Genomic DNA, 25,454 nt, shown 5'->3' on the forward strand with positions numbered 1-25,454 from the left:
CCGCGCGCCGCCATGTTGCGGCCGGAGCGCGCGGGCCCCGCTCTGCGCTCCGGCCTGGCCTCTTCGGGGCACCGAGGGCCCCGTGCGCTCGCTTCCTGCGAAGTACTGCTCAGAGAAGCACCACTTCCCGCTATAGGGAGGTTCTTCGAGATTTCTTCTTCACCACAGTTGGTCAGAACTGAATCACATCGTTAACCTCCATCTCTTCGCCTAGCGTGGGTGTAGCAAAGCCCGACCTGCTTGACAGTGAGGGTGACAGAGCATTGGAACAGGCTGCCAGCAGAGGCCGTGGCCTCTCCTTCTCTGGAGATCTTCACAGCCTGCTTGGACACAGCCTGTGGCACGTGTTCCAGGTGATCCTGTGTGTGCAGAGGCTGGACTAGATGATCTCCAAAGGTCCCTTCCAACCTAAAGGATTCTATGGCTATGATACCTTTAGAAAACAGGTAAAGAGCACTACATATGGCCTTTGGATATGCCAGTATTTTCAAATTTACTTTCATTCCCTTTAAACTTGCTTAGGTCTTTTAGGTCACTGCATGATTAAGCTAAATGCTAAAAACTTGCATCTTTATAAACCTCCATGGTGATAAATTGCAGCTCACAATGCTCGCATTGCAAATACCCCACAGCTAGATGCTTTTTTACGTTACTTTTAACCAGTGTTGAGGATATTGCCAAATTCATCTGGTGGTAGACTGAGATGCTTCAGTAGTAGAACTCCTTAGGCTGGTTTTTTTTTATTATTATTATTTTTTATTTTTAAATACCTTGTTCTTTCTTCACGAGCCCACCACTGAAAAATATGTTCAGTTACCACCACCTTTAAATAGAAGACCATGTCATGGCTCATTCCTGATCACTGGTGGTGGCCTTGGCAGGATTGTGTCATCTGTGRGTACTGAAACAGAATGAAGGGTGTGAATGAAAACGTGAGGTGGTTAAAAACTTAATAGCTGAACAATAATGAGAACAAATAGTTGAATATAGCTCAGGAACATGTCTTTCCAGAACTAGATTGCCCTTTCCTCAGATAACTCATTTTTTGGCCAACTGGGAGTTGGACACAAAAGAAAAATGGCCATTATTTAGCTCATGCTAGTGGGAGTAATTAAGCACTTTGCAAAGAAAAGGAATCTCACTAAGCTGCTCACAAAACGCAAATGTTTTCCCAAGCTCAGACTGACTACAGGTAAAGCTGCCTGTGATGAGTGACGACAGTTCACCTGGTTTCAYGAGGAGGTCTGTTTTCCCTGGGAACACCACAGGATGATTCAGTAGGAAAAAGCAGGAATTGAGACATACTCAGAGAAATCGGAGTTGACTTACTGCCCACGTGAGAAAGGGTAACATGGGCTGCTCAGAAAAAACGTGTTCCTTATGTGAAGAACATACACAAAAAAGCTAAATCTCATATTGCCGTGAAATAGCACCCAGGCAGGACAGAGTGGTGGAGAGATGGGGAGAAAAAAAAAGWGCAAAACAGCTTTCACTAGAACAGATTAACGCTGAGATTGGTTTTAGATTAAGGCTAGTATTAAATCCGAGCATTTTTGGCAGAAAGAGCAGTCCTGCCCGCGAGCAGAGAAAATTGCAAGTTTTCTTCTTTCTCTTCCTTTTAGACAGAAGCGTGGTTGCAGCCTAGCTGTAGCAGACGTGGAACAAGCCTCTACATAAGTTAGAAAAGAGAAAGAAAGAAAAGATAAAAAGGGAATAGCGAGCGGAGGCGAGACAGCAACGCCGCTACCTCAGGATGCCCCCCCCGCCGCTCGCAGTGCGCCTGCGCGGCGTCCCGGCGTTCCCCGCGGCGGCGCTACGCCCACCCCGGGGAAGCGCCCGCCCCGCTTCCGCGCAGCGGGGTGGTCCGCGTCGCTCGCCGTACCCCGCGCGCCGGAAGGGGCCTCCCCGCGCGCTCCGCCGCAGCGCGGGCATGAGGGGCGCGGGCCGCGCGCGGCTCTCCCGGCGCGGCCGATCGCCCTGAGCTCCGGCGCCGCCTTYTCCCCGCTGCCCCCGCCCGGCCTCCGCGCCGCCCCTGAGGCCCGCGCTCGGCGGCGCGCGCGGCGGGGATGCCGACGCAGCGGGACGGCAACGGCACCATGTCCCACTCGGGCCCCGCCGGCGGCGGGGGCGGCCTCGGCGGCGACAGCGCCCACCAGGTCCGCGTGAAAGCCTATTACAAAGGGTGAGTATCGGCTGCCCGCGGGCAGCTCTGCGCGGCGGCGGCCCCGGCCCGGCTGGCGGACCCGCGCAGCCCTTTCCCCCTCGCATCCCGGGGGCGCCGCCCCGCTCGCTGCTGGGCCCCGCGTTTGAGGGAAAGTCTTATCTCGGGGSTAAGCAGAGTGATAGCGCTGGTATGCTGGGCTCTGGCAGCGCGGCGGGGGCTCCTCTGCCGTGCCGGCTTGGGAATGTTGCTGCTTTCCTTGGAGTTACTGCGGTCAAGTGTACGTGTTCCTGTCTCTTGGAGTGCCTTGCTTAGCTTGAGGATTCTGGCTGTGATGGTAATGTGATACGTTAATTATCGTTTTTACRGTGGCTTTGCTGGTAATGTTACAGTCTGGACTTAGGAACATGAAGTTCTTGGAGGAGAAAGGGGAGTTAAAAAAGAAAAAGGAAAACCTGCTACTGAAAGGCTGTGTTAAAGTGGCTTTCAAGTGTTGTTTTGACCGAAGCCGACTCTGGCAGGGCTTGTGCTCAGGGAGGCTCTGCCCCAGGTGTTAGATTTCACCAGACTGTCTCCAGCGTGGGTTCAGCCCATCACCTCCCTCCCCACCAAGAGCCCTATGTGGACTGAGCTGTTGAAAGATACCCATCTTCCTGCAATAAACAGGGAAGTATCTGGAAAGTTTCCTCTTCCCTTTGCTTCTGTTCACCTTGCCTTCCCATGCATTCCCATTCTACTTTTTTTTTTTTACCTGCTGCTAGAAATAAGAATAATTGCTTAATGACATTTTTTTTTTTTTTTTCCCGAAGGTGAAAGTAGCAAACTTAAAAAATATGCCCAGGGTCAAGATCCAAAGGAAGAGGCTGAAAACCCAGGTCGCTGCTTTTCAGGCTGTGGTTCCCAGGGGCTGAGTGGTAGCAGGCACATCCACTGCAGTTGTGCTTCCCCTGTATGCAGTGGGGGGTCTGCACAGTGCAAAGCTGAACCCTGCCCACAGTGCACRTCATGCTAGAGGAAGTACAAACTCATGTTAAACAGTTAATAGGACCTAATTGTAAAAGTTTGTTTGTGAGACTTGATGGTGGTTCTTTGGGTCATGAAGGTTGGTATCAAGTGATGTAAACAAAGCCATTTTTTTATATAAGATTTGTTTAAGATTGGACCCTCCTCTGGTTGGTCAGTTTTCCTCTAGATCACTTCCCCAAGCAAGCAGGATTATTTGCAGTAGTGCAGGCAGGAATAGAAAGAAAGTTCAGGGGGTAGAAGTGAGGAATAAAACTAAACTGGAYGTGAGTGCTGGTTTATGACACTAAATACTCAATAATAATTTCACAGATTCTGAAATGTTTCTTTTGAGTCATTTACTGAGTTTTTATCTACTATTATAATTGTCAGCTCACATGTARTAATGAAACTGAGTCACACAGGGAGTTGGTTAACTATTGTTAGTACAAACAAACAAGCTGGAATGCCTTAGTCATCGTTTCTTTCAAGATCTAAACAAATTCATCTTTCCACATTCCTGCRAGAAAAGGTCTTGTGTCCGCTTCTCGAAACGGTGCTATCAAGAAATGGATATCAGAGCAAAACATTTTACTTCCAGTGAGTTGGGGCTCACTTGGGAACAAAGGATGTGAATCCTATCAAAARCAGTGTTTTATCAGTTCTTATTTTATCAGCTTTTGTCAGTTAAACTCTCTTAAGATGAGAATTGTGTAGAAAATTTTACAGAAAATTGTATTAGGAAACAATCTCTTAGTTTTGCTTTAATAAAAGTGTTTAAACAGAATGTAAAAATTGCAAAAGTCTCAGTATGAAGATCTTTTCCCTTCTAGAAGGAATTTCTGGTAAAAGTTAAAAAATAAGAATCCATCAACTCCGAAGCACAGATCCATTTTTGATCCAGTTCATAACCTGGCAGASTGCTCACCTTAAGACATGGCTCTTACCAACTTAGACCAAAGGGCAGGCTCTGAATCTTCATAACATAGGTTAGTCTGGCTAAGAGCCTAATTGCTTTTCTCAGCTGAGACAAAAACTTTCATGAAGAACTCTTTGAACGGTCTTTGTTTCCTTCTAGCATTTAGTGGAAATCCTTTATCTTAATTCATGAACTATGTAAAATCAAGAAGGAGAATTTTCCTAAAATGAAGGAAGATCATAGGAATAAGGGTATGGGAAATCTCAGACTTGGGAACTAGGGCATAAATTGAATTTACCTGTTATTTCCTTCTCTTGGGTAAGCTGTACTTATCTTCCAAATAGGACTAGTTGTTTAATATGCAGAAAGTGAACCCTTTAAAGGGATTATCATATTCCGTGCAGTATGAGTAATAGAAATTCCTGAGGGAGTACTTAGGAGTTCACTCTGTCATACCAAACGTTTACACATACTTGAGATTTTTGTTGATACTGTAGCAAAGCTTAGCAATTTCAATTACTGTACTTAGCACCTGGAGTTACAAGCATTTCAGCTCTCTATTTTTTGTTTGGAGTTTACTTTTGAGTTGCCTAGTTTGTTTATTTGTAGATAACTTTGGTCAGCWGTGTTCAAGAAAGATATTTTATCAATACTCTGCATGAAGAAGAATGCATTGCAGTGATTGAGAACATCTGGAGTAGGAGAATTCTGCTTGTGCATCCCATAGAATTAGTGGTGCTGGTTACAAATATTGAAGAACTGTCATGGTTAAAACTGCTAGGTTTCCTTCAGTGGCTGATACAGATTTTGAACTGTCTGAACTATGCAGTATGCAATTCAGGGCAGATCTTTAATGTAGTTAAAGGCATAGGTTGCCTGTATGTTCTCCATCTACAGTTTGTTTTATTTCAATGAGAAATACCGCTATCAGGAATCTCTTATCTCATGATACATGTGAATTTGACACTCTTTTTTAATTTAAAAAATACACTTCTTTTTTTTTAAAAGAAGTATGTTTAATGAGTGGGAAAAGGTCTGGAGAGACCAGATCAGTGATAATTATAAAATAAATAGATATTCTATTGATACTTCCATGGAACTAATTTCTTAAGAACCTTTGAGTTCTTATCCTTTCTTCATAATGTTGTTTGTGTGGAGTGCTTGATGTAGTGCAGTCAATGTAGCAAAAGTTACTCTTCAGCCAAATGTCTTTTGTGTAATGCTATACCCAACAGAAAATAAGAACATTCACTTAATAAAAATGAGCCCATTAATACCTTTTTGGTCTTTTTTTTTTCTTGTATTGGAATTGATTTAATTTTGCAGATGAATATTTTTCTATGATACAACTTTCAAAATAATCAAATTGTGCAGAAGCAGGCAGTTGTCAGACCTCAAACATTCTCTGTGGAACGAGATGCTTCAAACTACTGTGTGGTGGTGTCTGGGTCTTATGGAAGACATGCCTACTGAAACAGCAGAATTCCTATATAAGTTTTGTATGGGTTAATTTTAGGAAGCTATAATTAGACATCCCTATAGTCAGAATGACTGACCTGGAAGCATGATAAATGTGGTGTGAGATTTTTCTTTTGCTTGGAGGTTGGAAAAAAATCTAAAGCAATAGTTCCTGTTCTGGTGGATTTTCCTCCAACAGAAATTTGAGCTTAGTAGTTAAAAATGATACATTTATTGCATTGTATTTAAGGGTTGGTGTTGTTTTTTGTGTTTTGTGTGTTTGTTAAATGATGTTATGAATATTGGATGTTCTGTAAAAGAAAAGATGAGAGAAAGAAGCTGTTTGATCTCAGGAAAGATGGGGCAGAGAACAGTGAGGTTCATAATTTTCTAAAGATGTTTARAACCTGTTCTGTAGCACTCATGTTTACATTTGCTGCTTGCATTTTCTCAGTCTTGCTGTGGCTTATCTTTTACTCATGTTTGTAGTATATATTGACTCAGTCGGGCCTTTTGTTATTAATGTGGATAAAATGATCCTTTAGTATTTATGGAAGATACAAATGTCAACCTCTTATTTGAAAGGAATTCAGGACAAGGAGTATTTCATCTTGATGTGCATGTTTTCTACTTTGTAGGCTGCTTGGTTAAGAAATATTGTAATACCACTGAAAATGAAGTGGTGCTTTTATTATAAGAATCAGTTGACACATGCAGATATGGTGGTGCAAATGGTCTGCTTTAATCAGAAGTGTTTTCTGATTCCTTCTGTGCCTCATCAGGAGACGATATTTTGTTTGAGAATAGCTTTACAACARCCTTATGTTTATTAAAAGCAGCGTGTCAGCTTGTCTTCATTGAGAAGAAAACCTTACTTTGAAGATTCCTCCCTCCTCATCTTAGTGAAAGAAAGTTCTTTTTTTATGCAAAGCAGTAGGGCATAGTACACACTCATTTTACTTCAACTCAACATATTTTACTTATCATACTTTAACTCATTTTACAACTTTGTTTTTAAAATACTGAATTTCTTCTCACTGGGGTTTAACTTTGGATCCTGGCTTGAGTTAATACAGCTTTTTACTAATGAAGAAACTATCAGTACAGCATTAGGTGGAAGAAGTGTGGAAAATACCATCTAATGCAAAGGTGTGTTAACAGACTACTCAGGAAGTGAGACGTATCTCAGTAGAAAATATCAGTGTCATCAATATAATTAAAATTGCAAAATAAACTTGTAAAAAGACTTCTAATCTTTCAGTTTCTACCTTAGTAAATCTGGCTTTGCAAATCTGAGAAAAAAGATATGCTAGATATACATGTAGAAACTTGATCATACTTAAACACTTTTTTTATATYGCTATTGGTTACGATTCTGCAAAATATGAAGAAATGAATATTAGTAATAGCACATACTRAGATCTTCACAATGAAAATCATAGCTGCCTGATACACATCCTAATGAAAGTATTAGAGCAGTAATTTAGCAGCTTGTTTAAATCATAAAATAATTAAACTACCTTTATTTGAAGGGCAGCTGTTTTGTAGCATGGAGGTAACATTCTTTCCCATGTTGCATTCTTTCCCATTTTTTACTAGATTAATTGCAAGAATACTTCTGACTATTGAAATATGTAAGTCTTCCTACTGCTGCTCAGAGCTTAACGTTTAAAAAAAAAGAACTTCAAAGTGAATGTATCTGCACTAAAATGTGAATAAATTAAATGGTGGTAAACTTTAGCACAGAATCTGTAAAGTTGCTAGGCAATACCTTATCTCCTTCCAAAAATATAAGTCCCTGAAAAACAGGAAATACAGGTTAAGACTTCGCTTATGTTTTCTTTGGGTGATGCCTGCATATCAGTAAGGCAATATTAAATTTGCCTTCAGCAACATAGACAAATATTGGCTTTGGGCTTACAGTTTATGCATTTTGGGAGAGAATGCAAATAAAAACTTCATACTGGAGAGAATGTCGTCGTTCTTGTGGGTAGACACAATAGTATGATTCAAATGAAGCCCTGTTTTCCCAGAGGCATCGCACTGCCGCGTTGGGTCTCTTGCCTCTGTGGTAGCAGTTTCCCACTTCCACAGCCACCTGGAAATGTTCTGGGCTTGCAAGGAGAGAGGGAGGAGAGAGAGGATCCCTGGCACCTGCTGCTGCAGCCTGCCAAAGGACTTCTTTATTTGTATGAAAGATGAAGGCAGAACACAAACAGTGGCTACTTTTCCATTTCTGTTTATACTTCTGTATGTTTCTCTTATTTTACTGGCAGTGTTCTGAAGCCCCAGATGTTGTGCTTGGGAAATCCTTCTTTTCTTTCTCATCTTGAAGTTTTAGGACTTATATATGCTACTTATTTAAATGGAAGTGGAGCAGAGTTGCCACCTTGCCCTTTCAGGTCTCGTTCAACCCTGAAGTGAACACTGTCAGTGGGAGAAGCTTTGTGAGAAGCTTTAGTGTGGGAAATAATGAACAGTTACCAATAATGTAGCAATTTCTTTAGTGCTTTGTTCTGACTAGTGAAGAAGTTTGATTTTGGTATCCATTTAGTGTTTTTCTTATAACTAAACCAAAAATCCAGGGGCAGTCTAACTGTTCTTTTAGTGTACTGAAAAATTTCTGGTTTACTTTATTTATGCTGGTGGACTTAAAGTGGAGCCTCTGCAGTGTCCAGGCGAGCATGTTCAGGTAGGTTTCTCTGCCACTCATACAAGTTGTTCACACTCAGTGACCCCAGTATATTATGTTAAATCACACAATTAATGATACAACTTTGTCCATGTATCGGACAATTTAAGGACATTTAGCTTCCTGTTTTTCAAAAGTTTTGTGACATTTTCTTCAGCTTCCACTGGTAAAACTTTTCAGTGTAGTTCAAATCTGTTACAATTCACTTCACATTTACTTGGGAATTTAAGTTTTTCAAAAGCAGGTAACTAGAAGAGCAAACATCAAACAACTGGTTCTAAAAGTCCCTTGGAGTGTGATTTTGCTGTAGAAAGGAACAATGCTAATTTAAAAGCACAGTTTCTCTAGGACTAGTGTGGCAGTCCAGAGAKGAAAATGTACAGGTGTCATCTGCATAATTGGCATTTTTAGAGGGCTGTGACAAAAGATAGATTTACATGAATGAAGGCATTAAGAGGTCGGGATTAAGTGCTATATATTGTGGTATAGTTTCTCAAATTTATGTTTCTCTTTCTCAGGGACATCATGATAACATATTTTGAACCTTCCATCTCCTTTGAGGGACTGTGCAGTGAAGTCCGAGACATGTGCTCCTTTGACAAYGAACAGCTTTTCACCATGAAGTGGATTGATGAGGAAGGTAAAGGGATACTTGATGCCTGCTCTTTAAATGCATTGCCTAGCTTTCCAGCTCTCTTTGATCTCTTCCTCTCCTCCTCCCTTCACCTATATTAGATAAGCTGTGTGTTCTTAATGAATCTGAGTACAAAAACAATGCCCTTGCAAATATATGTTAATAAAAAGATAGTTATTTCAAACCATGTAGTGGGATATTTTTAACCAAATAAAAGCTAAGTGACTACCAGCATTAGGATTTATATTGGAAAGGTTTAGGAAGAGGTCCTTTATGTTGCTGAAGAAATCGGTGATTCACTTGCATATTGAATATTCTGCACATTCTTGGTTCCTCCCATACKTAAAAGAAGACAGTGTACCGCCTTTACGTTTTTTAACTATTTTTTTAACCTCAGGGTTAAATTCCTGACAATATTGGAGAAGCTATGAAAATAGAATGGAGTTGGTTTCAAGTAACATGTTAAGGTGTTTTTTTAATAGCATGCATCTCATGTGCTGAAATAATATGTAATTATACTTGCAGAAAAACAAATTAGTGATACTGTGATTATCATCTGCTTGCCTCTTGGAAATATCTCAGATTCTTATTTCCATTTGAAAACATTTTGATATAGCTATTTTCAGAGACTATCTTGACAATATAAATATGGTCAGAGATTAAAATATAGCTGTTTTTTTCTAGAATGTTGCACTGAACAACTGTGAGGAGGCAATATTGAATAGCACACYGCTCACTAGGCTGAGTTTTGTATTCTCTTTTCTTTCTTCAGGAGATCCGTGTACAGTTTCCTCTCAGCTGGAGCTGGAAGAAGCCTTTCGGTTGTATGAACTAAACAAGGATTCAGAGCTTCTAATTCACGGTATAGTGAAATCAAATGCATTACTTCTGATCTTTGTACCTCCAAAACGTGGATATTTTAAGCCTATGTTATCTATGCCTTTTGCTGTAATTCAGCCGCCTCAGTGAAAGCCTCTTTGGTCATTCGGTCAGGAGAATGTTGAAGACCACACACCAAATCTTAGCTGCTAGTACTTAGTACTCTTTATGCAATTAAAGGAGGAAAAACTTATTTTGCTATTGCTTTATATATAAACCAAAGATAAAAATGAAAGAGAGCTTCCATTTACTGAGTGCTTTCTTRGGCTTGCTGATGATGAATGGTAGAATGTATATTGTGCAGTGTCCTAGCACTCTGTTCTTGCTCAGTGTTGTCAGCAGGCAGCATCTGTATAAGAAAAAGGAATTGGAAAATTTGCAGTACTTTGCTTTCCCTCTTGAATGAAGAGAACATTTTTCAGCTTCCTAATCCAGTTGGAATTTAGCGTTTTTCTTACGWTATTTAGGCTTGGATATCTTATGGTGTTGTAATTACTGCTTTCATTCTTCCTCCCAACTTCCAGTCTTTTAAGAAGTGGAAGACAAAGAGAATTTCATCTATTTTATGCTTTTCAGTTACCCCCTCTCCATTTGTTTGGGTTTGGTAGGCTTCTGATAAAGCCAACACCAGAGCTAATTCCACCCATAGGATACAAAAGTGGATTTACTTCTCTCTGAGTGTTTTGGAGGCTGAATAAGCTGAGTAAAGGGTGAATGTGGACAAGATCCTATCTGCCATTTAGTACATTGCAGTATAATGGATTTACAGCCAAGCTTTCCAAAGATTTGGAACAGTTTTTGACTGATTGTAACATTTAGTCACATGAGAAACTAGCATCGGTACTGGTTGATAGTTTCCTTCCTTAGGAAAAAACTTAGTGTATTCTATGGTACTACTTTTCATGTGATCACTGCTATGAGCATAGGGAACTGTGGCAGCTTTTTGCCTCACTTGCTGTTGCACAAAGTTTTGTTAAAATGCATTCTGTGTTGTCTTCCTAAATGGTTGAATGCCTTTCAGAGTCATTGTGTTCCATCCAAAGGTTTATTTCCTGACTGTAATAAAGATTAATCTGAAGTTAATGTTTTTTTCTTACAGTATTTCCTTGTGTACCAGAACGTCCTGGAATGCCTTGTCCTGGAGAAGATAGTAAGTAGACATTTTAGTGGAGGAGTACAGAAAATCAGGAATTCAAATTTCCTTTTCTAGAATATTCTGATATTCTGTGCTTTTGTTTTCTATAGTGAATGTCTTTATGAAAATAAGTAATTCAAATGTCTGCAACTTTAAATATTTAAAATGAGTGAAAAGACTTACTAAACTTAAATGTTCTTGTTTGTCATCCTGAGTCATTGTTAATAAAGCATTTCACATTCCTGTTAGCTACACATGCCGCTCTGTCTTTCTGCCTTCCTTGCTTTTGGCTCTTCTCTTAACTGTTTTATACTGTTCGTGTTTCTTTGTTATTTGCCAGGTCATTTGCCAAGTCATATTAGATAAAGTTTTTTTTCTCTATTATAATACAGGCTTCTATGCACTTGATACTCATTTTATAAAAGAGCATGTATGTGTGCGTATACATCTGTCAGCTTGGTATCAAAGCCTCGGACAAATGTAAAATACATACTTAAGTTAGCTGCATATTGGCAGTGTTGGTGGTGATGATTTTTTTCAAAGGAAAAAAAAAGAGCTTGTAGGCTATATCTGAAATAGATTTGCAATTTAAGGTGTAAATGGGTCTGGGTTCCTGTTATGCTTGTAATGGTGGCAGCTGTGAATGCTCCAAAACATTGGAGGATTCCTGCAAGCAGACTTAAAAAATCAGGGCATGCTGCTCAAATTCACCTTCTTTCTTTCTTTCCTTTTCCTCACGTCTCCTCCCCAGGTTTAAATAAGATRGTTGCAAATTTTGCATGCCAGTATTTGTATTATTTGGACAGTTTTCCTTTCCTTGATTCACTGTTTCTTTTAATTATGGAAAAATTGAAATAACTCAGAGTTGATCAGGAAATTGTTAAAATTTTGAAGCAAATTTGAAATAGAAAGTACTTGGAACCTTACTTTGTGTTAATGTAAGGTTACAGGAATGAAAAATTACTCTGCAAATGGCTTCGTGTAGAGGTGTCCATTGGAAGAATGCCATAGTTCTGTATTTGTATTTTTCTGGCTATAATCATATGTTTTTCCTCTTAGAATCCATTTATCGCCGAGGCGCCCGCCGGTGGCGAAAGCTGTATTGTGCAAATGGGCACACTTTCCAGGCCAAAAGATTTAACAGGGTGAGARTCTTGGATACTTAACAGCAGTGTAATAGAGATGTCTCTTTTGTGTACTCATAATGTTACTGCCTTGAAAGATTAGAAGGTAGATTTATTCTGAAGAAACTGGATTTTGCCTAGTGTAATATCAAATAACTATTCCTACTAATCTTTTTTTTTTTTTTTTTTTAATTCAAAAAAGTGTCATGAAATCAATGAAGCACTTTGCTTTGGTTGTTTGCCTATAGAAGTTTATAATCTATAGTTCTGAGACTTCTGGAAATGCTGGAGTTTTAGAAAACTTGGTTGCTAATAAACTATTAGGCACTTTAAAAAAAAAAAAAAAAACTTGCACATTACCACATACTCTGAAATGACGATACCAACTTTATAAATGCACCTTTGTACCCTTAAAATCTTATTAGAGGGCAAACTTCAATACTGGCAATAGATGACTGTGGGCTTTTGAAATGCATGTGCAATTCTTAAGTTCCAGGAGTGGAAAAAGTCTGAAAGGTGCTTAAGACACATGGATTTTTCTTTCAAACAAGCTGAGATGGCTCTGTAAATAATATGCTTACATTGGCATGTAGTCAGTTGAAAATAACAGATCATTTGTAAAGATTTTAAGAAACAACAATCAAAACTATTTAAATAAGGATTGGGAAGAGCTTCTACTCTATTCAAACAAAATCAAATTTGAATAGCTCAGGTTCCTTCTTGCCTTCCTATAATCTTTCATTCTCTCTAAGCTCATTAAATGCATYGTGTGCTAAATAATGCTTGAGGTCTGTGTACCAGAACTCATCTTGGGAATTCTTCATACCTAGCTTGTAGTCTTAAAGAATGCTCTGTGAAGCACTTGTTGACCTCTTTGTGGCCAAAGGCTGTCAAGGCACCACTGTTTATTCATTTTTCTCTCTTGCTTTGTAGGCAACATGTTTCCATGATTCTTTCAAGTTGTTTTGTGAATGTTACTTACTGGGTGGCGATTTCCCCATTTCTTGTTACCCAGAGCCCTTGCTGTTCTGCTTTTCTCCCAGCAAATCTAAGGATTTATGTCTGTGGATGGGTTCTGAGGCATGTAACAAATTAGCAATAGCCTGCTGATATAGCTGCCCTGCTTTTGAATTGACCAGTGTCTGGCTGGGTCCCTGAGCAGCAGAAGCAGCTGGCTGTGCTTGCCTCTGTACACGTGGCCGTACCTTCCATGTACAGCAGCTGCTGCTTATTGTCCAGCTCTAACTTGTGAGCTCTTCTGTGTTGCACCTGCCTTTGCTTATGTTGCAAATCTCTGAAGTAGAAACATTTTTGATGTAATAGCAAATTCAGTAGAAATCTTTGTGCTATCCTGTGTTATTCAGTAATGAAAATGTGATTGAAAAGTTCTTACAGTTCAGCTTTGATTTTTTTTAATCAATTTTGTTGATTTGTCATTCTAGCGAGCTCATTGTGCCATCTGCACTGACCGAATTTGGGGTCTGGGTCGCCAAGGATATAAATGCATCAATTGTAAACTCCTTGTTCACAAGAAGTGTCACAAGCTTGTCAGTATTGAATGTGGTCGCCATACACTACAGCCAGTAAGTAAAACTTATCTGAAAAGTTATCTATAAAAAGAGCCTGTTTTATACTAACAGTTTTCAAACTATCTGCAATTAATTACTGAATATGAAACTTAAAGGCTTATAATTTTGTATGGCTACTCTGACACTTTGCAAGAAAGTTTGAGAATCATAAATATAGTGACAAGATGGGGGTATCTTCTTGCATCTGGTACTTTTTTGGTCAGAAATAAACATAACTGATACTTCCATCATCCTTTTCTATGTTATGTACTGAAAATCAGCTATTTTATATTATCAAAGTGAAGTACAAATAAAATCTAATAACATATATTGGGTTATTAGACTATTACTCATCTTACAGAAATGAAAAATGAGGCAAAGAATTTGAAACTTCTCCTGTGAGATTGTCATCCTCAGTCCCTAGAAAAAATCAGATGAATGCCACTTTCAAATTAATATTATTAAATATCAGACAGCTGGAAAGCTATATGCTGTGAATTCATTTGACTGACATACGCACTGCTAAGCTACGTAGCAGGCATTGATGTCACTTGAATTTTTCTGTGCCTCATTTTTTGTCTGCTATATTTCCCTCTCTTGTATTAAGCTTTCATTTCAGCAGCTTCTGGAACTTAYCTAAACCTTGGGAAAACCTAAACCTGGGAACCTAAACCTATCTAAACCTGGGAAAAATGATGGAATAAGGACTGTAGTTGTTTCTTTTAACATGTATGGATTTTAACAGCATCCATATTGATCGACCAAGGTTAAAGTTAATTGGAGTATGTTCCTTGGGGATAATTTGTCTCTAACATTTATTTTCTCACTTTGGCAGTTGTTACAAAAAGATGCAATTATTAACTCATCTGCTTTGTAAAAATCATTGTTTTTCATATTTTTAGGAACCAATAATGCCTATGGATCCATCATCAGTGCATCCAGATAATGTAGAATCAGGTAAGATATTAGTGGTTTTTTTTTTTTTTTTTTTTTTTAAATTAAGTAGCTGAAACATGAATTTGGGGATTTAAAATGAAACAGATTAAACCAAATACTTAGAAGATGCTTGCTTCTGCTCACAGAATGTGAAAAAAGTCTGCTGTTATATTAAGGACGATATAAGCACAAAAATCCTGCAGTTGTCCATAACTTACAAATCAAGAAACTGCAACTTTGGAATCAAAATTCTTTGTTTTTGGTGCACTTTTTCTATCAGTGAGCTCTATGTTTTAAATGTCTCAGTTAAGGAAATGGATAGATTTGCTGTGGGAGAAAAAATAGCAGCATCTCTACTGATCAGTTTAATTCCTGTAAGCAATCACAAGGATATCCMAGACACTTGAACTGGGATATTTATAGTAACTCAAGAGAAAGATTTTTACACAGAATTCTTTCTGTGTGCAGAATTAAACTTAATTTGAATAGATCTCAAAGCGCAATGCTAAGCTTTTATATGAGAACTAACTGATGRCTTGAAGACAAAAGAGCACCAGATTTGTGTTCACAATAGATGCACTTTAATTGCTGATGCCTTTGATCCAGATCTTGTGTGTGAAAATTTCAGGGCAATAGAAAAATACTCTCATGTCTGGTAGATCTAATGATCTTTTTTTTTTCTTTCTCCTCTAGTGATTCCATATAATCCCTCAAGTCATGAGAGCTTGGATCATGTTGGTGAGGAGAAAGAGGTAAAATACCGTATAACAAACTGTAGTCAATATTAAGTGYCCATCTGCCCTAATTGTCAGAATTAAAAAAAAATTAAATTGTCAAAAACTGAAAGCTTGTACATGAAACACGTGTGACTTGCAAGCTCTTTTCTTTTGAGTCGTAAGTTTAGATGTGCTTTTGATTCAGAAAATACTGCAAATTTTTCTCTTCCTCCTTCCTTCTCATATACCTTTTTGTGACAGTACTGTTTTAAGAAGTGCTAGTTTGTTTACATTAAYTTTGCTGCTCTATTTGAAATGCCAACTTTACTTAAAAAACAAAATCCTACACAGTTATTAAAATTGKTAAGTCTGCTCACTAATTTCAAAATATCTCTATCAACAGGCAATGAGTATTAGAGAAAGTGGCAAAGCTTCCTCCAGTCTGGGTCTTCAGGATTTTGATTTGCTCCGAGTTATAGGAAGAGGCAGTTATGCTAAAGTACTGCTTGTTCGATTAAAGAAAACTGAACGCATTTATGCAATGAAAGTGGTGAAAAAAGAACTCGTCAATGATGATGAGGTAGGCAAGGTTTTATCTATAAATTGGGCAGCTCTTTTGAATAGTTTCTATACATATCATAATTGGGTAGCCAGAGCTTCTGAGTTTGCAACATTAAACAAGAGGTATGCATTATACATTCATTTTCTTGCAAATGCTGTGCTCTGAAAGTATCAGGTAGCGCTCACAAGGTTCGCAGTGAACATCTCAAATTTGGTAGCTGATATCTCGGAAGAATCCTCCAGTGGCTTCTCTCAAGAGCCTCATTGCYTCAGCCTCTCCTGTCACTCACCTTTCATTGTCAGCAGTCTGTGGAGAAGCGCTCATGCAGAATTCAAGTGAGAGTAAGCCTGGCTTACCTCCTTATACTGGGGCAGTCTCCCCTTTTTTCCCTGTTATTTCTGGGACAGAAAAAAATATAGATAAGGTCCTTCTATCATATGTTGCAGAGGWGAACCTTGTGAAGTTGTTTTAATTGCTCTTTAAATTGGACCTTCATTTTAACAATTTATTTGTAGCTTAGAGTGTTAATGTGTTAGTGGAAACTTGTCAGAAATTGCAACATTTGAAAGCTAAATGTCATTTTGCTAAATTTCTTTTAAGTTTCTTTAGGCCACTCTGAAATGATTAAATAACTATGATTTATTGTCCAAGAACTTTCCCATTCATTCCTAGTTTTACCATGGATTCTTTTGGCATTTCTTGTCGTTACTTTGTATTTATCTGCACCATTATCTGCACTTGTTATAGATTAAAAGTGTTAATTCACAAGTTATGCAATAAGGCTAAAAGTTCAGTACATCAATGTTAGCAGGAGAAAAAATACTTGATTATATCTTACTTGGTGTTGGAGAACCAACATGGTATTTATTGTAATAAAATTCAGCCTGSAGAAGAGGAGGCTGAGGGGGGACCTGATCAGCGTGTATAAATACCTCAAGGGAGGCAGTGAGGAGGAGGGGGGCGGCCTCTTTTCAGTGGTGGGCAGGGATAGGACTAGAGGAAATGGCTTCAAACTGAAGCATCGCAAGTTCCACAGGAACTTAAGGAAGCATTTCTTCACTGTGAGGGTGACAAAGCACTGGAACAGGCTGCCCAGAGAGGTTGTGGAGTCTCCTTCTTTGGAGATCTTTAAAACCCGCTTGGATGCAGCCCTGTGCCACGTGCTCTAGGTGACCCTGCGTGWGCAGGGGGGTTGGACTMGATGACCTCTGAGGTCCCTTCCAACCTTCGGCATTCTATGATTCTATGAAAATGAGAAATGGAAAACACTTGAAAATTTCTGCTGTCAGTATTTTACCTACATACAATATGCCTTTTCTGATTATAGCTTTTCTTAAATAGGATATTGATTGGGTTCAGACAGAGAAACACGTCTTTGAACAGGCTTCAAATCATCCTTTTCTTGTTGGACTACACTCTTGCTTCCAGACAGAAAGCAGGTAAAGGTCAGAAGATAATAAGAAAATACTCATCTATTCAAAGAAAAAGTTTGATACTGCTAGGCACCTCAATAACCTTTTTAATTTGTTTTAAGTACTGTCTAGGTATTAAAAGTCAATGTACTGTCAATCACTAGCACTTTTTGAGCAAAACACCTTGTTCATCATGTGCACATTTCAGATTAGGGAAGTAAAAGACAGTGTGAAGTACTAGTAGTTATAAAGGGAACGATCCTGTGACAAGGAGAGTTACAGCCAGCAAAAGAGAAGAGGCTTGAGATTGAGATAGAAAGCAGCCTAGAGTGGGAGAAGATACTGTTATGAGGTTTTCTGTATTTGCTTGGGTCTTTTTGTTCATTTAAAAAAAAGAAAAAAATAACTGATCTGAAAATTGCATAGATTCTCTGCAGGTGAGGAAGCATCAGAATAGCATTAGAAGCATACAGCAAGCATCAGAAAATACTGTCTGAATTTTAAAATGCAAAGCAGTGTAATAGAGATGGAAGTAACAATCTTTTCTGCATGTTTACATAGAGAAATTGTTATAGATGAAAAATGTACCTTTCTATACAGTGATATACCTCCATATAAACAAAGTATAATTATCCTGTATTTAAAATATTTAAGTAGTCCTTGCTCTTTAAAAGATAATAGGCTGGTGTTGGGAAGTGAAGGGAGAAGATATTTGTAAGATATTAATAATAATAGTCATAAACAAAGCAGACAGCGAGGATCATGGAAAAAGGAAGATGGAAGGTTATTGTGTTTTGATGTGTGCATACAAAAAAATTACGTGAATGACTTTATATATTTACATGCAGTATAATAGCAAACAGTAATTATAATGAATTAGAAATGTGGGAAGAATGACTAGCAATTCCTTTTGCAGTAAAGGAATTTTCCAGAGAAATTTGATGCAATTGATTCTTAACTTTGGGTATTTGTTGAAGGGAAGGAGGAATGGAAAAACCAGCTTTACTACCAGAGGATGGGAGGAATAAGAGTGACTAGTTGTTCAGTAGTAGCCGTGTAATGTGTCAAACCTTGGGTCAATAAGGAAGCCTCTCAGCTCTGTGTACCACCATTGGAACAACCTTTTGTGTGTTTCAGGCTGTTTTTTGTTATAGAGTATGTAAATGGAGGAGATCTAATGTTTCACATGCAGAGGCAGAGAAAACTGCCGGAGGAGCATGCCAGGTATGTTTCATTTCAGTTTCAAAACAGTTGTTTTTTTCCTGACACAAGGCAGTAATGCAGAGATTATGGTAACAAGCTAGCAAATCCTGGCCAGATGTTACAGATTTAGGCAATGTGAAACTGCATCCTTGTTTTGATGACACAAGCTACAATGCTTTTGTTTCAAGAAAGAATGTTAGTAGGAAGCACTTAAGAATTGTTTGTATTAGCATTACCCTAGATGACTTCAGCCTGGTGCAGAATATTTTTCTTAAAAAGGTGTTTACGTTGTTAAAAGATACCATTAAACTTGTTTCTTTTGCAACAACCAATACCAGCTGTCTAGGCAAATGTTGAGTTCTTGGTGCATATGTTTCATCTCAGATGGTGAGATGAAAGGGATGATTTCAGTAGAAATTAAAACTAATTAAAAGGAAAAAAAAATTTAAATTACTATGGGTAGACACTTCTGTATGATTATGGGCAAATTATGCATTTTCCTGGTGAAAAATACTGATTGAACCCCTGAGGTCCTATTTAGAGAACTATCACACTACCAAGACTTTATTTGGTTTGTTGATTCTCCTTTTTTTTTTTTTTTTTTTTTTTTTATGACTGGGGGATTTGAGTAATTAATATCTTTCTCTCTTCTAGGTTTTATTCTGCTGAAATCAGTCTAGCATTGAACTATTTACATGAACGGGGGATAATCTACAGAGATTTAAAACTGGATAATGTACTACTAGATTCTGAAGGGCATATTAAACTCACAGATTATGGCATGTGCAAGGTAAGCTCTAGTTCCTTCCCAACCTAAAGTTAACAATTAATAAATTTTCATAAATTATAGCATGCAGAAACTTAAAAATGTGAAATTTCCATGTTGTCCATTTTTACGTAATCCAGATAGGTCATATATACTCATTTCAGTGCTACAAATGACAAGAAAGGAAGTGAGAAGAAATGAGTGTAACATCAGGCTGTTCAGACTGTATATAAATATGGTTATGCAAAACATCTGTTTTACCACAACTTGACCAAAAAGGGTAGACTGAAATAATCAAGAGAGAGGCTTGATTTAAAAATTARCAAGAGATTGAATTATGTCAGTCCTCTTTAGACTATGGAAGTGACCTACTTCTGTGTAATCTCTGGCAACTCACATGGCCTCGCCTGGAATTTGTAATAGTTTTGCTGTGTGGTTGCCTTGGCAGAAAGGGGAGGCAAATTTAAACTATAAAGAAGAGGAAAACCAAGAGTGCTTTTATAACTGACTTTTTTTTTCCCCTCCTTTGGAAAACTGTAATTGTGGGTGGTTTGTTTGTTTGGTTTGGTTTTTCATCTAAAGAGCACATTCTGCGCAGTAGAATAGATTTATACACAGCTCATTGTGATGGGTATTTTTTATTAAAGCGTTTAATGAGGTGTTTAGTGCCTTAAATTCATTAAGAGATTGAACAGGTTCTYATCTGAAGAGACCTTCATGACAAATATGGGTAATGATGCTCTATCCATGTATTTCTTCTTAAAGCAGTAGTGTTTTATATTCAGTTAGACACAGACTTGTGGATAAATTTAAATGTCCTGCTTTTGTTTCAGTAAATTGGTACAAAATGCAGTTCTTAGCAGAGGAGGAGCGTGGAATTTCTTGCTAACTGTGAAGCATTTATTTTCTCCTTATTTTTTTTTTAAGGAAGGGCTAAGGCCTGGAGACACAACCAGCACATTCTGTGGGACTCCAAACTATATTGCTCCTGAAATTCTCCGGGGAGAGGATTATGGTAATTAGAATTTTTCAGTGCTGCTGTCTGACCTCCTGCCTGTCTTGTAAATTCTAACTCAAATTGCTTAATAGTGGTAGAGATTTTAGTTCTCTATTACATAGGTAATCTATGTAATGCAACATCCTGTCTCAAAAAGTAAATAAAYACTTCAAAGGCAGGGCAGGAAACATCTTGCCAAGCAAGTGAGATAATCTGTCTTTCATGTTTTAAGTTGTTTTTATCAGTCTTGCAGAAACGCATGAGTCTTCCAAAATTTGTCACCCATCATAATTATTTTAGATGATCTTAATTTAAGATAGCAAGTATATCATTGTTTGCTTTTAGACTTTAATATTTGACTGCTCTGATAGTAAAAATAGATAAAAGCATTGCAGAAAGATGAAATAATGAACATTCCTTGTACAAATGTTCACATTAAAAGTGARATTTTCTATGCAGCTCCTAGTTTAAACTGAATGCCTGACTAGCTTAACATYATCATCTTTATCACAAACTTCCCAGGCCAAGCACACTGCATCCCTAGCTACTGGAATCTTTTTCTTTGATCGTGAATGATAGACTAGCCAGGGACAGCTGTATAAATGTCTGTCTCTCTACTTAGTATCAAGAATTACCTTCTTCCCTGTYGCCCTCTGCCCCGGTTAATGTAGTGTTAGTATAGATTTGGCTTAAATACATTATCTAAGCCTCTGTTAAGACTGTAACACCAATTTTTTAACTTTGCATTTCTTCTTTTGTGCAACGTGCTCTTCCATCCTGTAGCGAGCATGATAAGCCAAGGAATACCTATTAMAATTGTTACCCCTGCTCTATTCATTAATCCTTAGAAATTTAAGTAATCAGAATGATTGKCAATGTTTAGATTTTTGAAATAATTATTCTTGAAACATGTCTTTAATTAGCACAAAGTGTTTCCTAAAAGTGTTTTGCCCTATGATGTTTTTTTGGTTTCTAGGCTTCAGTGTAGACTGGTGGGCACTGGGTGTACTTATGTTTGAAATGATGGCAGGCCGGTCACCGTTCGATATTGTTGGAAGTTCTGACAATCCTGACCAGAACACAGAAGACTATCTCTTTCAAGGTAAGCAGCAGTGAGTGATTACACTGCTTTAGTGCTTTGTTTCTACRGATCATTATCTGAATTCAGGTGTGCAAAGTCTGATACAAAGCTTGTTTTCTTGCAGTCATCTTGGAAAAACAGATACGAATTCCCCGATCTCTTTCTGTTAAAGCAGCAGGTGTTCTGAAGAGTTTCCTTAATAAGGTAAAGACTAATCCAGACTGTTTAAGAGATTTCAAGTTATTTTTAAATTTGTTTTTTAACATAATATACTTTATTTGTTGTCCACAGAAGCTGTAGAAAGGTGTGAGCCTGAAACAGAATTTTACAGGGAGCAGGAGGAGGGCCTAACACCTGAAAAAAAAAGACTTAGTCTGGGATGGGGTGAAATAAAATGGTTTAGAAATTCCCTTGTCCTGAACAGTTTCTCCACTTCCCTGGGTAAAGTTTATCAGTCTTTTTGAACTACGAACATTGTTGTAGAGGTGCTTATGTGAAAGCAAAGTGAAATCATTTTAAACAACAGATTAATTATGTAGTTCTTTAAAAAAAAAAAAAAAAAAGTGTCAGTATTGTTTGTAAATTTTTCTTAGTGATGTGCTACTTATTTATCGCCTTAACTAAGAAAGCTCTGTTTCACTTGCATAAGAGGCTTATCATTGTTGCCCTCTTGAAGTTGGTTATTTTCCTTCTTTTCTCTGATACTGATGGCTGTCATGTTGCAGTCTCTTAGAAAAGAAGTCTTGCTTAAAATAATCTTCTTTAAACTGTACGTTCCAGTAACCTGCAGTTACTATTCTGAGRTTGTTGGTATAGTTAGATGGCCTGCTTAGGAGGGGAAAGAGAGAGCCAAATTTAAGAAGGATTCCTCTGAAACTTACAGGATGTTTAAGCAGGCCTTAAAAAAAAAAAAAGAGGATGAGATGATTGTTTGTATATAATTCAGTTATAGGCTTCAATATTTTCCTGTCCGATTCCAAAGACAAATCGGAGCAGTTTCCAAAATATTCCTAACTTGCTTACCAGGTGCACCGAAGAACTCTTTGTGTTCCATTTCTCATGGAATTTGAAACATTTTGAAAGACTTATGTTTTATCATTGTGTAGTCCTTGGCACCCATGTAGATAATATTTTCTTTGCGCAGGATCCAAAGGAGCGTTTAGGCTGCCACCCTCAGACGGGATTTGCAGATATTCAGGGACATCCATTTTTTCGCAATGTTGATTGGGATTTGGTATGTGAATTCCTACTGGCTTATTTTTTCATGTACAGTGGTGGTTTGCCAATTTGTAAGCTGAGGAATGACAGAAAAAAAATCGTAACTCTTAAGCTTTTAACTGGTTCATTACATAGAAAATGCAGAAAATCTTAATCCTTTTACATTAAAGTAAAACGAGTAAATAGGATGTTTGCAAAGTACACAAAAAAAAAAAAAAMCAGTTAATTCTTGCCGTGTTTAAAAATAATAAGTTGTAACCCAGTCTTGGTGTCACTGTCTCTTTAGATGGAACAAAAGCAAGTGGTTCCTCCTTTTAAACCAAATATATCTGGAGAATTTGGTCTGGATAACTTTGATTCCCAGTTCACCAATGAACCTGTACAGCTCACTCCAGACGATGAGTAAGTAATGAAGAATTTAAACAAAWGATGTCTTTAAGTCAGTGAAGAAGTTACAAGACTTCATTTGACTACATCTGTTTATGGTTCAGAGTTTATGTAAGGAAGGAAATAACATTTTCTCATTGTTAACTTGGAATATTCCATCTTGTGATCTCAAGATAGACTCAGTATAGGCTGCTTAAATGTACTGTGGCATGATATAAAAATCAGCTAACAGTGGGGAAGTTGCTATAAAGAATTTGAGTTCAAGGAAGGATGAATAAGTGCTATTTTACAAGTTTTATTGGTATCATCTGCAAGTAACAGATGTGTGAAAGAAAAGACCTGTTTTGCCATGTGGCTCTCTTCTGAACTACTTTAAGTCATGATATTTCTAGAATGTGGAGTTCACATTGAATTTTTCTTGGGTGTTTTATACAGGAAAGGATGTTTCTTGAGGGTGGGTGGAAGGGGCTTGTCCGGGTATTTTAATCAGTAGTAAAATAAGGTTGTCCTGACTGAAAAACATTGATAGGATGCAAGATAATGTATGTGATTCTAGCAGTGGAGTTGTGGCTCCCCACGCCATGATTTGGAGTGGATAGGAAAGGGACTCTGGTTTCACTGAACCCCTYTTGTGTCTATTTAGTAATTCTTCAAGGTTCTATATAATGTATGTATAATATAGAAACAGGAACAGTGATTATTAAAAGTTCATTGAGCTTTATTTAAGTCTGAGATCTGATCTCCTCCTTCATTCCTTTGTAATGTGTAATGTTTCAACAGAGGTTAAAGAMATGCTAATTGAAGAGTAGTATCATATCCTATTTTAATCTTTTACAAAAATGAAAAGTTTTACAAACCTTAGGGTGCTTTGTGCAKAGAACACGTGCATGAGAGTAACCAAATCATTGCTTGTGAGTGGTTTTGTGTTTTGTTAACCTGTATAGAGACCAGAAAAAATAGCAGTATTTGAAAGAGAAGAAGAAAAAAAGAGAGAAGTATTTGAGAGGAAGCAGAGGGACAGATAAGGCACAAGAGAGGGGAAATTTCTGAATTGCAATCGACTAAAGTTAAAGGCAAACTATCAGTTAATATTGCTATATTTTAATATTGATGAACTAACTTTTTTTTTTTTAATCTTTATAGTGATATTGTGAAGAAGATTGACCAGTCTGAATTTGAAGGCTTTGAATATATAAATCCTCTTTTGATGTCTGCTGAGGAATGTGTCTGAGTTATCCATTTCTGGACTGTGCCAATTGCTACCGTTTGGTTCTGCATGGATAAATATCTCTCCATTTGATGCAGTTGCATAAAATGAATAACTAAATATCTTACTCTTGCCACCTAGTGTGGATTACTCACTATTTTCTTTTGGTATTAATTGTCATCCTGAACAGTTGTTATGTTGGACCTCGGGCTGCCAGCAGATGAAAAACATAAATTTCCCAATAGTTTTGCCAAACTTGAACTTTAATGTAGAAGTTGTTCTGCAGGATTCCTGACTGAACAAGGGGATCTGGCTGTACAATTAGCCAGTGCAGCATTCTGTTAAAGGAAACTTTTGTTACTGCTTTAAGAATACAAATTGCATTAGGGAACATACTAAATATCCTTAAAGGGCTTCTATTTTTGCAGCAAGACAAATAAGACCTCATGACTTCTGTAGAGCTAAATCTGTCCTATCTGAACATCTGATTTCTGTGTTCTCCTTTGACTCTAGAAGTTGCAGGTAAATTATTGCCCTTTAAATGACGGTAAGGAGAACAGTTTTTTAAAACTCCATAGGTCAAGAAAGACTGTTTTCATAGTGTGTATTGATTCTGTCTGCAAAGGAGTAGATTAACATTAGAATGGATAGGTTTGGGTACTGAATTACACACTATGAATTGTATGTGGCTTTTGACATTTGAACAGCGAGTGCCTTTCTGAGCCTGTCCCTTTCAGCAAGGGTTGTACGTGGTATCAAGTGTCAGTTTAAATAACTAGAATTCAATTAATACTTTTTAAAATGAAAATCTGTAGAGTGTAAATTAGCAGAAATTGGCAGCTAATTTTGAAGAATGTAGGACCTCACACTATTATTTATTGCTTTTACATTTTCTGTCTTACTGTATGGGTATGTTACAGCTATGGTCTAGATAAGGGCATTGTTTCCTATTATCTGATTGCCATACTGCTGGCAAGGCATTTCACTTTGCCAGTGGGAAAAGCACATCTGTAAAAAAAAATAGGTGCTGTCCACAATGACTCCTTTAACTTTTTCCTCTATAGTAATTTGTAATCACAATCAAACCTTAAGTATTGGTAGTAAGTGCAAAGTTAGTTATAAAGCAGTTGGTGGGAGTAAATAGAACAATTCAAAATAGGAGATAAGGGTAGAGTGATTCTTACATTTCATATCGGTAAACAGTGTAATATACAGCACAACTAATTCTTATTTTTAATGTTTGAGGAATACTTTTGAATGTCTTTGACTGGAGAAATGCCAAATGTACCACTTTTCTGCGGGGAGGGAGGGACTTAAGACACTGAAGAAAATCTGTATTACATAATGAAAAGTTGTAAGGTAAGATACCTGTTGGTGAAAGTGGATTTAACTGTATG

At 37.8% G+C, this 25,454-nt stretch overlaps 1 protein-coding gene across 2 annotated transcripts; it reads left to right on the top strand.

The window, feature by feature from the left end:
- The first annotated feature begins 415 nt into the window (after positions 1 to 415).
- PRKCI (protein kinase C iota) lies at positions 416 to 25,292 on the top strand. Of its 2 annotated transcripts, none has more exons than XM_026045192.1 (18): positions 416 to 446; positions 8,751 to 8,872; positions 9,639 to 9,728; positions 10,845 to 10,895; positions 11,940 to 12,025; positions 13,447 to 13,587; positions 14,475 to 14,529; positions 15,202 to 15,260; positions 15,628 to 15,804; positions 17,128 to 17,225; positions 18,336 to 18,422; positions 19,056 to 19,191; positions 20,095 to 20,182; positions 21,141 to 21,266; positions 21,370 to 21,449; positions 22,390 to 22,479; positions 22,750 to 22,865; positions 23,994 to 24,214. In XM_026045192.1, exons 1-18 carry the CDS (start codon positions 421 to 423, stop codon positions 24,079 to 24,081), a joined length of 1,716 nt encoding a protein of 571 aa, XP_025900977.1. In that variant the 5' UTR covers positions 416 to 420; the 3' UTR covers positions 24,082 to 24,214. The 2 variants fall into 2 exon arrangements, with proteins under 2 accessions (XP_025900977.1, XP_025900976.1); XM_026045191.1 differs by lacking the exon at positions 416 to 446 and adding an exon at positions 2,067 to 2,182 and having other exon boundaries at positions 23,994 to 25,292.
- The last annotated feature ends 162 nt before the right edge of the window (positions 25,293 to 25,454 follow it).

The sequence above is a fragment of the Nothoprocta perdicaria genome, unplaced genomic scaffold (genome assembly GCF_003342845.1).
Source record: "Nothoprocta perdicaria isolate Ctin4 unplaced genomic scaffold, notPer1 scaffold_4, whole genome shotgun sequence".
NCBI classification, from domain to species: Eukaryota; Metazoa; Chordata; class Aves; order Tinamiformes; family Tinamidae; genus Nothoprocta; species Nothoprocta perdicaria.